The sequence below is a fragment of the Nelumbo lutea genome, chromosome 2 (assembly GCF_056320005.1).
Source record: "Nelumbo lutea isolate HS-2025 chromosome 2, American lotus-T2T, whole genome shotgun sequence".
NCBI lineage: Eukaryota > Viridiplantae > Streptophyta > Magnoliopsida > Proteales > Nelumbonaceae > Nelumbo > Nelumbo lutea.
The window spans coordinates 42,299,864-42,313,264 of NC_142685.1; the positions used below are offsets into that span (position 1 = coordinate 42,299,864).

At 40.1% G+C, this 13,401-nt stretch overlaps 1 protein-coding gene across 4 annotated transcripts in view; it reads left to right on the forward strand.

Moving 5' to 3' along the window:
* Positions 1-13,401, forward strand: part of LOC148870153 (SAND family protein) — a 67,547-nt gene that overhangs the window by 29,985 nt on the left and 24,161 nt on the right. For all 4 annotated transcript variants that reach the window (XM_088972390.1, XM_088972387.1, XM_088972388.1 and 1 more), the window contains 3 exons: positions 6,335-6,426; positions 9,414-9,495; positions 9,862-9,926. In XM_088972390.1, coding sequence (XP_088828516.1) covers positions 6,335-6,426; positions 9,414-9,495; positions 9,862-9,926 — 239 coding nt within the window. The remainder of the gene's footprint in view (positions 1-6,334; positions 6,427-9,413; positions 9,496-9,861; positions 9,927-13,401) is intronic.

Here is a 13,401-nt window from a genome sequence, read left to right on the forward strand (position 1 = left end):
GCTTTCTTGAATGGCGACTTGCATGAAGAGGTGTTCATGGATCCTCCACCAGGTTATGTCTTTGGCAAGAAGGTATGTAGACTGAGAAAGGCCCTTTACGGCCTTAAGCAGTCCCCTCGAGCTTGGTTTGAGAAGCTATGTGGAGTCATGAAGAAAGGGGGTTACACTCAAAGTGGAGCAGATCACACCCTATTCATAAGGAAGAGAAATGGCAAACTTACGACACTTATTGTCTATGTGGATGATATGGTAATTACAAGGAATGATCAGGAAGAGATTAAAAGACTAAAGGAGTTTTTGGTTGCTGAATTTGAGATCAAAGATCTGGGCCAACTGAGATACTTTCTTGGGATTGAAGTTGCAAGATCCAAAGAGGGCATCTATATATGTCAGTGGAAATACATCCTTGATCTTCTTCAAGAGATAGACATGATGGGGTGTAGGCCAGCCGATACATCCTTGTACATGTTGTCAGTCAGTTCATGCACACTCCTAAGATCCCTCACATGAAAGCTATGGAAAGGATCCTCAGATATTTGAAGTCTTGCCTAGGGAAAGGGATTCTGTTCAGAAAAAACAGTAAAATTGAAGTTGAAGGATATACTGATGCAAATTGGGTTGGCTCTGTTGGGGACAGGAAGTCTACCTCTGGGTACTGTACCTTTGTTGGAGGAAATTTAGTTACACGGAGGAGTAAAAAACAGAATGTGGTTGCAAGATCTAGTGCAGAGGCTGAGTACCGAGCTATGGCTCATGGTGTTGCTGAAGGCTGAAGATCCTGCTTGGCGAACTTGGAATAAAGATTGAGTGCCCTCTCAGGTTGTACTGTGACAACAAGGCAGCCATCAACATTGCAAATAACCCAGTGCAACATGATAGAACAAAACATATTGAGATAGACCGTCACTTTGTTAGAGAAAGAATTGTCTCAGGAGAACTCTGCATTCCTTATACTCCCTCCGAGATGCAGATTGCAGATGTTCTGACTAAAGGGCTAGCTACAGTGAAATTCGTGGACTTACTTGGCAAGCTAAACATGATTGACATCCATGCTTAGCTTGAGGGGGAGTGTTGGTTCGGCTGTCTTAGTTTGTATGTTTACCTTTTGTTGGGTCTTAAGTCATTAGTTAGTGGGCCTTGTTACTGGGCCTAATCTTACTTAATGTTTATTTTGACTAGGTGTCCCATCACTAATCAGGGGCAGTCTTGTCCATTCATGTAACATTATGTAATGCCTTTATATATAATAGATTAGGGCTGGCCGAAGAGATTACTGCCGCCCATTTCATTTCTGTTCCTCTTCTTCTTCCTCTTCTACTCTCATTCGACAACCCTATTTCAGCAAACACTGTGAATACCCTTTAGCAACAAGACTGGCTTTCAGACGCTCCACACTACCATCTGGCAAGTATTTAACAGTATACAATCATTTACAACCCACAACATGCTTACCAAGAGGAAGAGTAGTGAACTCCCACGTGTGAGTATGCTGAAGAGCAGAGAGTTCCTCCTCCATTGCCTGCCTCCACCCAGGTGAACTAAGAGCCTCTTGGACGTTGTTAGGTATGGAAATAGATGACAATAATGAAACAAATTGGCGGTGTGAGGCGGAAAGGCGAGATACTAAAACAAAATTGGAAATGGAATGGAGAGTAGAACTACGTTTACCTTTCTGTAAGGCAATGGGTAGGTCAAGTCCTGAGGATTCAGCAATAGGAGCAACGACAGGATCCGCGGACAAGGTAGAAGCTGGAGGAGGGGCCGGTGTTGTTCGACGTGTATACACTTGCCGAATTGGTGGTTGTTCAGTAGGGATCTACACTGGATGAGGTGACGAGTCAACTCCAACAGGAACACTCGGAATGGGATCACTGACCGGGAGAGGAAGAAGTAAAGTTGGAGACGAAGATGCTTCAGTTCCTAAGAAGAAGGGAACAAACTAAAAAAAAGTGACATCAGGACAGACATAGCACTTCCGAGTAATGGGATTGTAACACTTGTACCCTTTTTGAGTCCGAGAGTAGCCAAGAAAGACACATTTAATGGAGCGTGCATCCAACTTGTCTATTCCAGGACTTAGATTGTGAACAAAGCACACAACCAAAGATACGGGGTGTTAATGGAAAGGGAGACAAGGTGGGGAACAAGATAGAGAAGGGAGACCGACTATGAAGAATAAAGGAGGGCATCCGATTAATGAGGAAACACGCAGTAAGTACAACATCACTCCAAAACCGTTTAGGAACACTCATATGATGAAGAATAGACCGAGCTGTTTCAAGGAGATGACGGTTCTTCCGTTCAGCCACCCCATTTTGTTGAGGAGTGGATGCACAAGAAGTTTGATGAATGATGCCATGCTGTTCTAAATACTGTTGAAAGGAGGTTAGAAAATATTCACGACCATTATCTGAACGAAGAATTTTGATTGTAACACCAAATTGTGTACGTATTTCAGCATGGAATTTTTGAAAAATGGAAAATAATTCACTCATTTCTTTCAATAAATAAATCCATGTCATTCTTGAACAATCATCAATAAAAGTGACAAAATACTTGTAACCATTATAAGACTATTTTTTGATCGGGCCCCAAACATCTGAATGAACCAAAGCAAAAGGACTCAACTTACGACTTTCAACTCTAGGACTGAAGGAAACACGACGATGTTTCCCAAACTGACACGACTCACACTGTAACATTGACAAATGACTCAAAGACGGAACTAGTATCTTGAGTGCCTTGAGAGAAGGATGTCCCGGTCGACAATGCCACTGTAGAGGAGTGAGTGAAGTCTGAAGTGCAACTGACGATCCACCACCGTCAAGGTAATACAATCCACCAGCTTCATGCCCCCCACCAATCTTCTTCCCCGTCCTGAGATCCTGAAAAACACAAGAGGAAGGGAAAAAAATAACAGAGAAGTTAAGAGTCTTGGTTAATTTACTAACAGACATAAGATTGAATGGAAAATTAGGGACATATAGAACAGATGATAAAGAAAGAGAAGCCATGTCAACATTGCCAACACCACAGATGGGAGAGGAGGAACCATTGGCAAGGGTAACAGTTTGAGATGTGGAAGTTTCAAAGAGAGAAGAGAACACACCTGGAGTCCCGGTCATGTGATCAGAGGCTCCAGAGTCAATAATCCAAGGAGAGGTTTTAGATGACAGACAAGTTATACCTGAGTGGGCAAGAGTAGCGGTAGTGTGTTGTGAAGTGGACTGAAGGAACCACTCATACTCATCACACGGTACACTCACCATCTCCCTTCCGGAAACAGATGTAGATGTGGAAGGAGTTAGGTCTGCCTGTTGATTATCACTGACATCAACCCCACCAGCAACAGCATGATTGGCCCATTTAGAGGGAGGGCGGCCATGAAGATCATGACAGAAATTTATGGAATGTCCTTCCCTGCCACAGTGGGTACACTTCCTTGTAGAGCTGCCTTTTTCTTTGCCACGGCCTCCCCTTGAGTCACGACCACCACCACGGCCAAATATGGAACCACCACGACCTCCTCGGGAGGCATGTCCTCCCCCTTTCGTACCATGCCCACCTCCTCTGGCTGTCACAAAAGCTGATTTATCAGATTGTGTGGGATTCTCTGTCTGTCCCAAAGAAATCTTGCGAAGCCGAGCAAACACTTCCTCAGGTGTAGGAAGGGTAGAGCCCCCCAATATTTGGGCCCTAACTGGTTCATACTCTGATTCCAACCCCACTAAGAACCTTGTGACATCTAGTTGTTCCCTCTGTTGTTGCTGAACCTTAACATCTGGAGTGAGAGGATGATAGACATTGAGTTCATTTCTGAGGTTCTTCATACTGGCATAGTACTCTTCTAGGGTTTTATTTCCTTGTTGCAGACCAAAGTACTCCTGATAGAGCTGATATACCCTTGTAGTATTATCTTGCCCAGAATACAGCTTCTTGGCATGTTCCCATATGTCCTTAGCTGTATCTAAGAACATGAAGTTGGCACTTATTTTGGGTTCCATACTATTCCATAGCCATGTCATGATTTGAGCATCCTCCTGTTCCCAATCATCAAACCCTAGAGAGTCAGCCGGTGGTTTATCTTCTTTCACATGCTTCACTTTTCTCTTTGCCTTGAGAAAAACTTCCACCAACTTGGCCCATGGAACATAGTTCTCACCATTCAGTTTAATTGAGGCCATCTGTACACCTAGATAGTCAGAGGAAACCACCACACTAGGTTTTTGATCACTACAACCATCTCCCATTGCTGCCATGATACTCTTTCAATGCTGCCTCTAATCTGAATTCCCAATCACCAACTAAGTGTTGCTGTCAAGAGTTTGATGTTCCAGAACCTACAGCAGTCCCTAAACACAATGATAGATACACACGCCTTTGTTCTTATCTACACCGACATTAATTCAGCACTTACTAACCACATGCAAGCTCTCTTACAACTACTCAACAGTGTTTGTGCATCACAAGCACCACCACACAGCCATAGCTGTCACACACAATACAGACCTGCTTTAACGCTTTTAAGAGGGCACCACAAGACCAACAAAAAACTCAACTAGTACCATTGCATTACACCTTGCACCATTCGGCCACCTACAGTAGCAGCCCTTACATCATTTGGTCACTGTAAACACAGCCTGTTCTTGGAATTTTTCCAAGAACCAGGGCAACAGCCAACCTAGTTCTCTAGGTTCTGATCAGTCCTCTCAAGTTCTTGAAGATTTTCAACCCAGGAATACCAACAGCACACAGAGGAGAGATAACCAACCTTCGTTTGAGAGCTTCAGCCAACCATTCACTGCTGAAGTTGTTTTCTTAGGAAAGGAGGTTCTGTGCACCAGAAAAAAGAAGAGCTGTGATGTTTCAGGGCTGGGACGAACCACTTTTCTCCATTGACAGCCCAAAGAAGAAAAGGAGAGAACTGAAGCACGAACTGAAGTTGTCACGCTCTGATACCATGTTTCTACTGTAGCTACAGTAGTCCGAACCAGTAAGGAGAAGAAGAAAGAGAAGGAGAAGAAGAAGAAGAGAAGAAGATGAAGATGAAAGAACTGTCGAACCTGATAGCTAAACCCTATCAGTCGACCTCTTAATAGTGATTAGGCTTCTAATTAAATGTACAAGGACTAAACTGCCCCTACTTAAGTATGGGACAGAGAACCTCTAATAAGACTGCCACATAAGCTCATAACTTAACCAATGTGAGTTGACTAATCTACCCTTATTCGGCTAACTCTAACAATTCAAATACAATTATTCAAATTCAAATGTGATCCCATTGAATGTGATTCGGATTTGATCCATTTATAGTTGGATCGAATATGGATCCACTCCTATCCGATCCTATATAATCTGATTTGGTTCAGTTTAAATATACATGCTAACATGTACTTAAAATTTATATTGGATCTATTAGTGAAGTGGATTTGAATGTTGTATTTTTACTTAACTTTCATAGGTTCAAGTTTCGTATAAGTAATTTTCAATTAATTTTGTTCATAAAATATGATATCAAAGTCATTTTCAGTTCATTTTATTAGTACTATATGATATTTTGATCATTTTAGTTCAATTTATTTATATTATCCAATATCTGATTGCAATCTTTCTCTTGCTTTAAAAAAAATCCAACTGCCAGCCAATTTCAATTCGGAATCCAACACAAATCTGATAGATAAGATCCAATTTGAATTCGAATATATATGTGGCATATTTGGATCTGCCTATATCAGATCTGGTTCAATCCGTTTGCAGCCCTATTGCATTTCAGCATGTAAAATATATATTTAATATAGACTCTGAAATCATTTGAGTTCCCCAGTTGACCTGTCACCTGTGTCAAACTCTTGGCATTCTTAATTTAGCACATGGTTAGTACAGGCCAAGTGAATTAGTCATCACCTTAAGAATGTTATATGCAATAGTTGTTATGGTATCTGTAAAAATAATTTCTATATGTAAGCCTATCAAAGCTAAGATCCTCCACCTTTTCCAGAATATTATCTTATTTGCATCTCTTGCATTTAATTATCTTATAGTGAAGAATGACTCCGAAGTTGTTGCTGGTACCCATCCACTCTTACCTTAAGGGGAACAAACCTGTACTGCTTTAAAAAACTACTAGACATTCTTTTCCTTTGATAATAATGTTTTTTTTTTTTTTATGTAAAATTTCTAGCTTGTTGATAATATCTTGAATGTGTTGATTTTTTTTTTTTGAAGAATTCTATGATCAATTTTGTCCCAGCACTTTTCTCAGTGATAATGGTTTTCTAATTTTTAGGTACGTTTGCTATTTAGAGCATGATGCGATTAAATTCTATGATTGCAGGTTGTCAGTCTTGTTGGTGCACAAAAGGCATCCCTTCATCCTGATGATATGCTGCTGCTTTCCAATTTTGTCCTGTCTTCTGAATCCTTTAGGTACATATATTTACATTTACTTTGAGAACTCTTTGGTCATCTTGCATTGCTTATGCTAGTGTCATAGGTTTAAGAAGAGTGACACTATAATAAGTAATCCACCTTGTCATTTTCACATCTAAGTGGTGACCTTTTGAACCAGGTGGGTTTCATATTTACATACCTTAAGAAGAGTAATATCATTCCTCATCCAATGGATGAAGATCTTATCAACTACTGAAAACATATTATGATAGGGCCCCATGTTGTTTGTTGTTATCGGCCCGCTAATAGGATCTCGTCACGGGTCGGTCCATGGGAAAAACCTCATGTTTTCCCTTGTTCCTCCCTGCTCTTGATGGACCTATCTTGGCGCCTTAATGGTGATTTGTCCAAGAGATCACCTAACTCTCCTTGCTCTCTTTCTTGACTGAAATTTTCGATGATCTTATTCAATATTCTCAGCTCCATAAATAGGACATTACAAGAGATAAGAGTCCTACTTTTAGGAAGACTCCTTGCTAATTAGGAAGACTCCCTACTAATCTATCCTACTGAACTGATAAGATAAGATAAAGATAAGACTCCCTTAATCTATCCTACTGAACTGATAAGATAAGATAAGACTCCCTACAAATCCATACTACTGATCTGATAAGATAAGAACACTGAATAGATAAGACTCCTACTAATCCCTACTACTGAAAGCAGATAAGGCAAGAATACTGAATAGATAAGATAGGATGAGAACACCAAATTGCTGCTGCTGAGAGCACTAAATTACTGCTGCTGCTGCCAGCGTCCACATCATTTGTGCAACTTATGAACCAAGTGCGACAGGAATCTACTGATAAGATGTTAAATTGCAACAATAAAGTGGCTCAATGGCCGAAGAAGATAGGTAACATCATGTGGAAGAGTGCTAGGGCGGCAATAATCTGTAGTGTGGGAAGAAAGAAATGCAAGAATTTTTAGAGAAAAGGAAACAACAAAAGAGGCCTTGATTGAATCAATACTGATTAGAGTGGCTCAATGGCTGAAATCCTTTGGAAACTTCTCACATATATCCATTGATGATATCATTAGAAACCGGAAGATAGTGGCAGACTCAAATGTCAATAAGCAGCCTGTTATTCCTATCTGGACCCCTCCTGAAAGAGGATTTATAAAGCTTAACTTTGACGGCAGTAGCATGGAAAACCCAGGAAGGTCAGGAATTGGAGGTGTATTCAGGGATGAGGAGGGTAAATTGTGTGCATTATTCTCAGGCCCAGCAGGTGAAGGAGACTCACTAAGAGCGGAAGTAATGGCAGTTATGGAAGGGGTGCAAAGGGCTAGAACCATGAATGCTAGAAAGCTAATCATTGAAGGGGATTCTAAACTGATAGTGGCTTGGCTACTGGATGAGGAAAGTAGGATGTGGAAATACAATAATGAGAAGAAAAAATTCAGACGGATCACAAAGGACATGGAACTGAGAATACAGTGGGTGAAAAGAACAGCTAGTTCAATGGCTGATGCGCTAGCCAAGCAAGGGGTTGGGAGAATTCAAACATTTTGGGCACAAATGTAATTGTAATTATAACTAAAGTTAAAGGGGAGAGATAAGAGAGCTTGTCTCACTCTCACTTTCTCTTGTACACTTTCCTTTAAATTCAATGAAGTAATCAGTTATTCATCAAAAAAACGAAAAAACAATAAAGTTCTATACAAGGATGAGTCTCATTAAAGGGGGGAATTATTAAGTAACGAAACACACCAATGTGATCATATTTACCTTTCAATTGTTGTGCACTTCGTCCTAGAGTCTCTTTTGGTACAGATGTACATTTGCCCATATAATCCTGTAATCCTGTTCTTATATCGTAGACAGAATTTCCATTCTATAGCTAAATGATAAGCATCTAGGATGATGATTTTGATAATGCAAATTTGGTCCTTCAGATTTTATCATACCGGAACTTTTTCTTTGCTTTTTTAATAAGGTGTTGACAAGACGGAATCTCCAATAGGTGCTAAGGAATTGCAATGAGAAACTACTTCAACAGGGAAATATAATCTGACTCATTGGTTAAAGTGTTTCTACTTGGACAGAAGCGTATGTAACTAACTGTATGCTTTGAAATCTTTGAGAATAAGAGACCTATGTAGCAACATCTGATAGACAGCGCATAATTAGAGGTAGTACATCGGGTAAAATCCTTGGATAGCTTCCAAATTTTCTCAGTCACTGATATATTAAGAGCTTGGACCAAAGTAGCAGCCATTGAGAGCAAAAGACAGAGTAAGAGTGGATTGGAAACTCCCAGAAGGCAACAAAGTCAAATTAAATTTTGATGGGAGCTCCAGCTCCCTTGGTAACCCGGATTTGGCAGGAATAGGACTAATCAGAAATTCTGAAAGGACGATTTTGGCATTGTTTTCAGGTCTGATTGGTATGGGAAATTCTTTGAATGCTGAACTTTCTCTGCTACAAGGTCTCTGGTTAGCAAAGCAGCTGGGATTCAGGCAGATAGAGGTGGAAGGGGACTCAAAAGTAGTCATTTCATGGGCAAGTTACGACAGGCATACTCCTTGGACTCTAAAACATGGGTTAGAAGGAGTGCAAATGGGTTAACTGATTCCCTTGCCAAACAAGGGGCTATGAGGCAGCAAATATTTTGGGCTTCTATGTAACTTGGGGTTGAAATTTGTGAATGACACTCCTGTCACCAAGTTGTACCAACTTGTTTTAATTAAATATAGTGAAATATATTTTCTGCTGATAAAAAAGAGATCTTTGAAGCAACATGGTTGAATTTATCTTTCAGTTTTGACCATGGTAGAGACCTAGTAGTTGTTGATACTATGTTTTATAGCATTTTATGTGGAAAACTGGTGCATCATTAAATAATGAGATTAGTGATGTATTCTTTATCCTTCTGTAGGGAAGTGACTTTTATTCAGTGAGAGCTTGTACTTTTTTATTATCCTATTATCTTATGATGTATTCTATTTGCTTTTCGCAGAACGTCTGAGTCATTCTCTCCAATCTGTTTACCAAGATATAATCCCATGGCATTTCTTTATGCATATGTCCATTATTTTGATGTAAGTGAGATTTTTCTTTTGGTTACTTAATGGGGTTTTGTTTTGGGCACTTGAAGGATCTTCTGCACTGATCTTTTTCTTTTATCAATAACAATATCAATAAAATTCATTTATCTGAAGGATTAGAAAAAAGTACAAGGAGAAAAAAAAACAGCCTTGCTTGGGTCTCTTCAATTTCTGGTTTATCTCCTTTTTTTTGCCTTGGCAAGACTGTTTCAACTGTGAAGTTCATGGTCTTCATTTACTTAATTCAAATGAAATTTACGCTTTTTATCTTGTAATTAGGTATACACAATATATAAATAATCATTTATCTGGTCATTGATCTCAGATGCCATATTAAGATTTTTCCTGTTTACATGGCAGGTAGATACATACTTGATGTTGCTTACAACTAGTTCTGATGCTTTCTATCATCTAAAAGACTGCAGGTAAACTATGTAGTGTTATAGGCAAAATTCTGCTGGACAGTTGATACTTGATTGGGCGTATGTCAAATATAAATTCAGATATCCACTCTCCTGCACTTCAATGCAGGATTCATGTTACTGTGCAATATATTCTGTGTTGGTACCCTTTGGAAATTTGAACCAATGTTCTATTTTGGCATCCCTTGGATGGATTACAAACCAATGTTCATACATGGGGAAAACTCCGTATGATTCTGAGGTTTTTGAATGACTAACTGTTCAAATTCATTGAGGTTATTAGGATTTGAGATACTAAAATAGAACCCAGCAAATATTCCACCACTTTAGTCCAGAAGAAGTTTTTCATGGCATGGCATATTCATGGTTGGAAAGAAATCCAAGTTGTCAAAACACCAAATAAGGCTGTGAGACCAGGGAGCATCTTGTTTCCTTGCAATTAGGTGCCCCACTCAGGTGTTGCCTGGATTTCGTTTTTTAATATAATGATCTGGGTAAGTTTAGATTGCTTCCCCGTTTCCCTAGTTTGTGTAGCAACTACAAAGCATTAAAAATGTTCCAACATGAAAGTATAGAACCTTAAAGGAATAATCAAAACATCGTTACATAAAAAGGCCATTACCAATTGTTGGTCCCAGCTACTAGGGTCTTGGGAGGGGTGGACTGGCTATGGTCCTAACCTTTGGCCTTTTTTTTTGCATAAAGTAGCTGTTCATAGACTCTAGCCTGCATTCTCATGCTTGACAGACCAAGATTTTACCATTGCTCCAAGTAATAGCCCCTAATCAAAACATCATTACATAGCCTATAAAAAATAGGGTGTGGAGCCTTATCATGTAAATGCAGAAAGGAGATGCAGAGAGAATGCTTGTTTGTACATGTTAAATCAAAGAATGGGTGGGGGGGGGGCAAATGAAGGGAATTAGGCTTTGTTATGTTGAATGTGGTAGATAGGGGTGCATGTTGGGTGGGGGTTTTAGCTCAAACCTAGTCCCAACCCTAAGAATTGGGCCGGAAGCCTGAGCCCAAGGTCAAGGTTGAACTATCCAACCCGAGCCCAGCCCACACTAAAATTCGATGCACTCAAGTTGGGCTTGGGCCTTGGCCATGCTCGGGTTGGTCAATCATCCCACACTAAAAATTGATATACATGTATGTGTATATGTATGCATGTATGCATATATGTATGGTTTAATAAAAAAATATGCATATATGCATATATATAATCAGACTGGGCCTAAGCCAATCATGAGGACTGAAAATCCAAGCCCAACCCATGTAAAATTATGGGCTGGATCGGTGCAGGCTCGGGTTAGGCCCGGCGTTGCACCCCTAGGTAGAGATATAGAGGAGAAGTGAAAAGGGAAAAATTAGGGGTGAGCATTTCTATACCAACCCAGAAATTTCTAGTGGGACCTAGGCCCAGCCCACATATTGCAAATATATAATACTGGCAAGCAAATCCATGCAAATGCATGGGGTTGAATAGAAATTTGGATAGTTTGGGTTGGGTTGGCAAATTTAGGTTTTGACATAAATTTGTTTCCAAGCCAAAGTCAATGTTCAAGGTTCGAGTTTTGGATTTGGTGACAAATGGTGTAGATGGATTTTGGGATGTATTAAGACTTGTCATTATTAAATACTGGTCAATGGGATAGTGGTAGATCATTTTCCATCCCTCAAAGGAATTAGGCAAGGAGACCCACTTTCTCCCTTTCTCTTCACATTTTTTGATGAATGATAATAAATTTATTAATTCAGAAGCAGATTTAGAGTGAGTTCATACAACATACGAAGGAGAGGCGCGAGCTGCAGCCCCTCCTTGAATCTTACAGGTAAACTAGGAAAGAAAAGCAAGAATCACAACTGAGCCCAAAACAATTCTTCCCTATTTACCCCTTGCTTAGCTAACACATCTGACAAAGAGTTTGCTGATCTCCCCACCCACTGTACAGTGACCAACATATTCCTTGTCAACCAACCAAATTTCTTCATTTCATTCTTGTAACGCCACATAGCCTCTTCAGGATTTTTCAACCAACCCACCACCACTTTGGAATCCCCCTCGATTGTTAGATGTTGTACCCTCAGCTGGTTTGCAAATTGCACCCCTTGTACAACAGCTAAAAGTTCTGCCCTGATGGAGTCCCCAATTCCCAAGGGACCTGAGTAGAGCAACAAAATCTCTCCCTTCTCATTTCTCAAAGCACCCCCCATTCTGGACAATCCTGGATTACCCATGCTACTTCCATCAAAATTAAACTTCAGTGAGCATTCGGATGGAGGAGACCAGCTTGTAATTGATTTGTCCTTTAGGGATGAACACCTCGCTACTGCTGACCAATTTCTCCGAAGGTCATTAAAGGAGAATTGATGAAAGGTTTCCGAGGTCTTCAACCGAGGTATTGCCCTATTTAACACATAGTCTTTCAATTCCTGACTGCTCCTTTTCTTTTCTTGAAAAATTCTAACATTCCTTTCTTCCCAAAGAGTCCAAATCAAGGCAGCACGAGCACATCTCCACATAATTCTCCCTATTTTTGTATGCGAATAAAAGGTAGAATGGTTGAAGAGCATGTGGACTTCTGCTGGTAGACTCCAACTACTCCCAAACAACGAAAGTAGCCAAGCCCAAAGGTCTGCAGAGAAGGGACAAGATATTAATAGGTGGTAACAATCCTCATCGTGAGCTCTACAGAGGATACACCAATTAGGAGAAATACAGAGGAAAGGTATTCTCTTTTGTAGGTTATCTAGAGTGTTTACTTTCCCATGGAATACTTCCCAACAAAATGCCATAATTTTTTGGGGAACTGGCCTGCATCAAATTTCTTTTGACGGAAAGGGTTGGTGAGAAGAAAGTTGAGAGATGGACTTGAAGAAAGAAGCACAAGTGAAGGTTCCATTGGGTCTAGGAGTCCATACCCTCTTATCTGGCTTGGAGGGATCCAAACAAACCTGATTAAGACAACCAAGCAAGACAGAAAGAGATTCAATTTCATCATCCCTAAGTCCTCTACGAAACCCAAAATCCCAAGTAGGATCTAAGGGTGTTCCCAAAGGTAAGACAATTTTTGAGACCACATCTTTTTTGTACAAAGAAACAGAAAATAGCGAAGGGAACATATCCTTTAAAGGTGTCTCCTACCCAAATATCCTCCCGGAAATGAACAGTGTTGCTAGAACAAACTTCATACCTGATAAAATTGAGGAATTGAGGAAGGGTGTTGTGAATGACCTTCTGTTAGCGTAAGGGGTATTTCTATCTTTATACTTATATTAAGGTTGCTGATCTATAATATTATTTTAGAACTAGTGCTCCTTACTTAAATAAGGGCACATATGTCTTTTCCATTTATTTTAATAAGAAAAGCACATGTCTGGCCGAATGGGAGTAAGGTTTTTTGACTTCCAATTCGAACCAGACTTTCTCCTTTCTTCTCTCTCTCTCTCTCTCTCTTTCTTCCACCTTTCTACC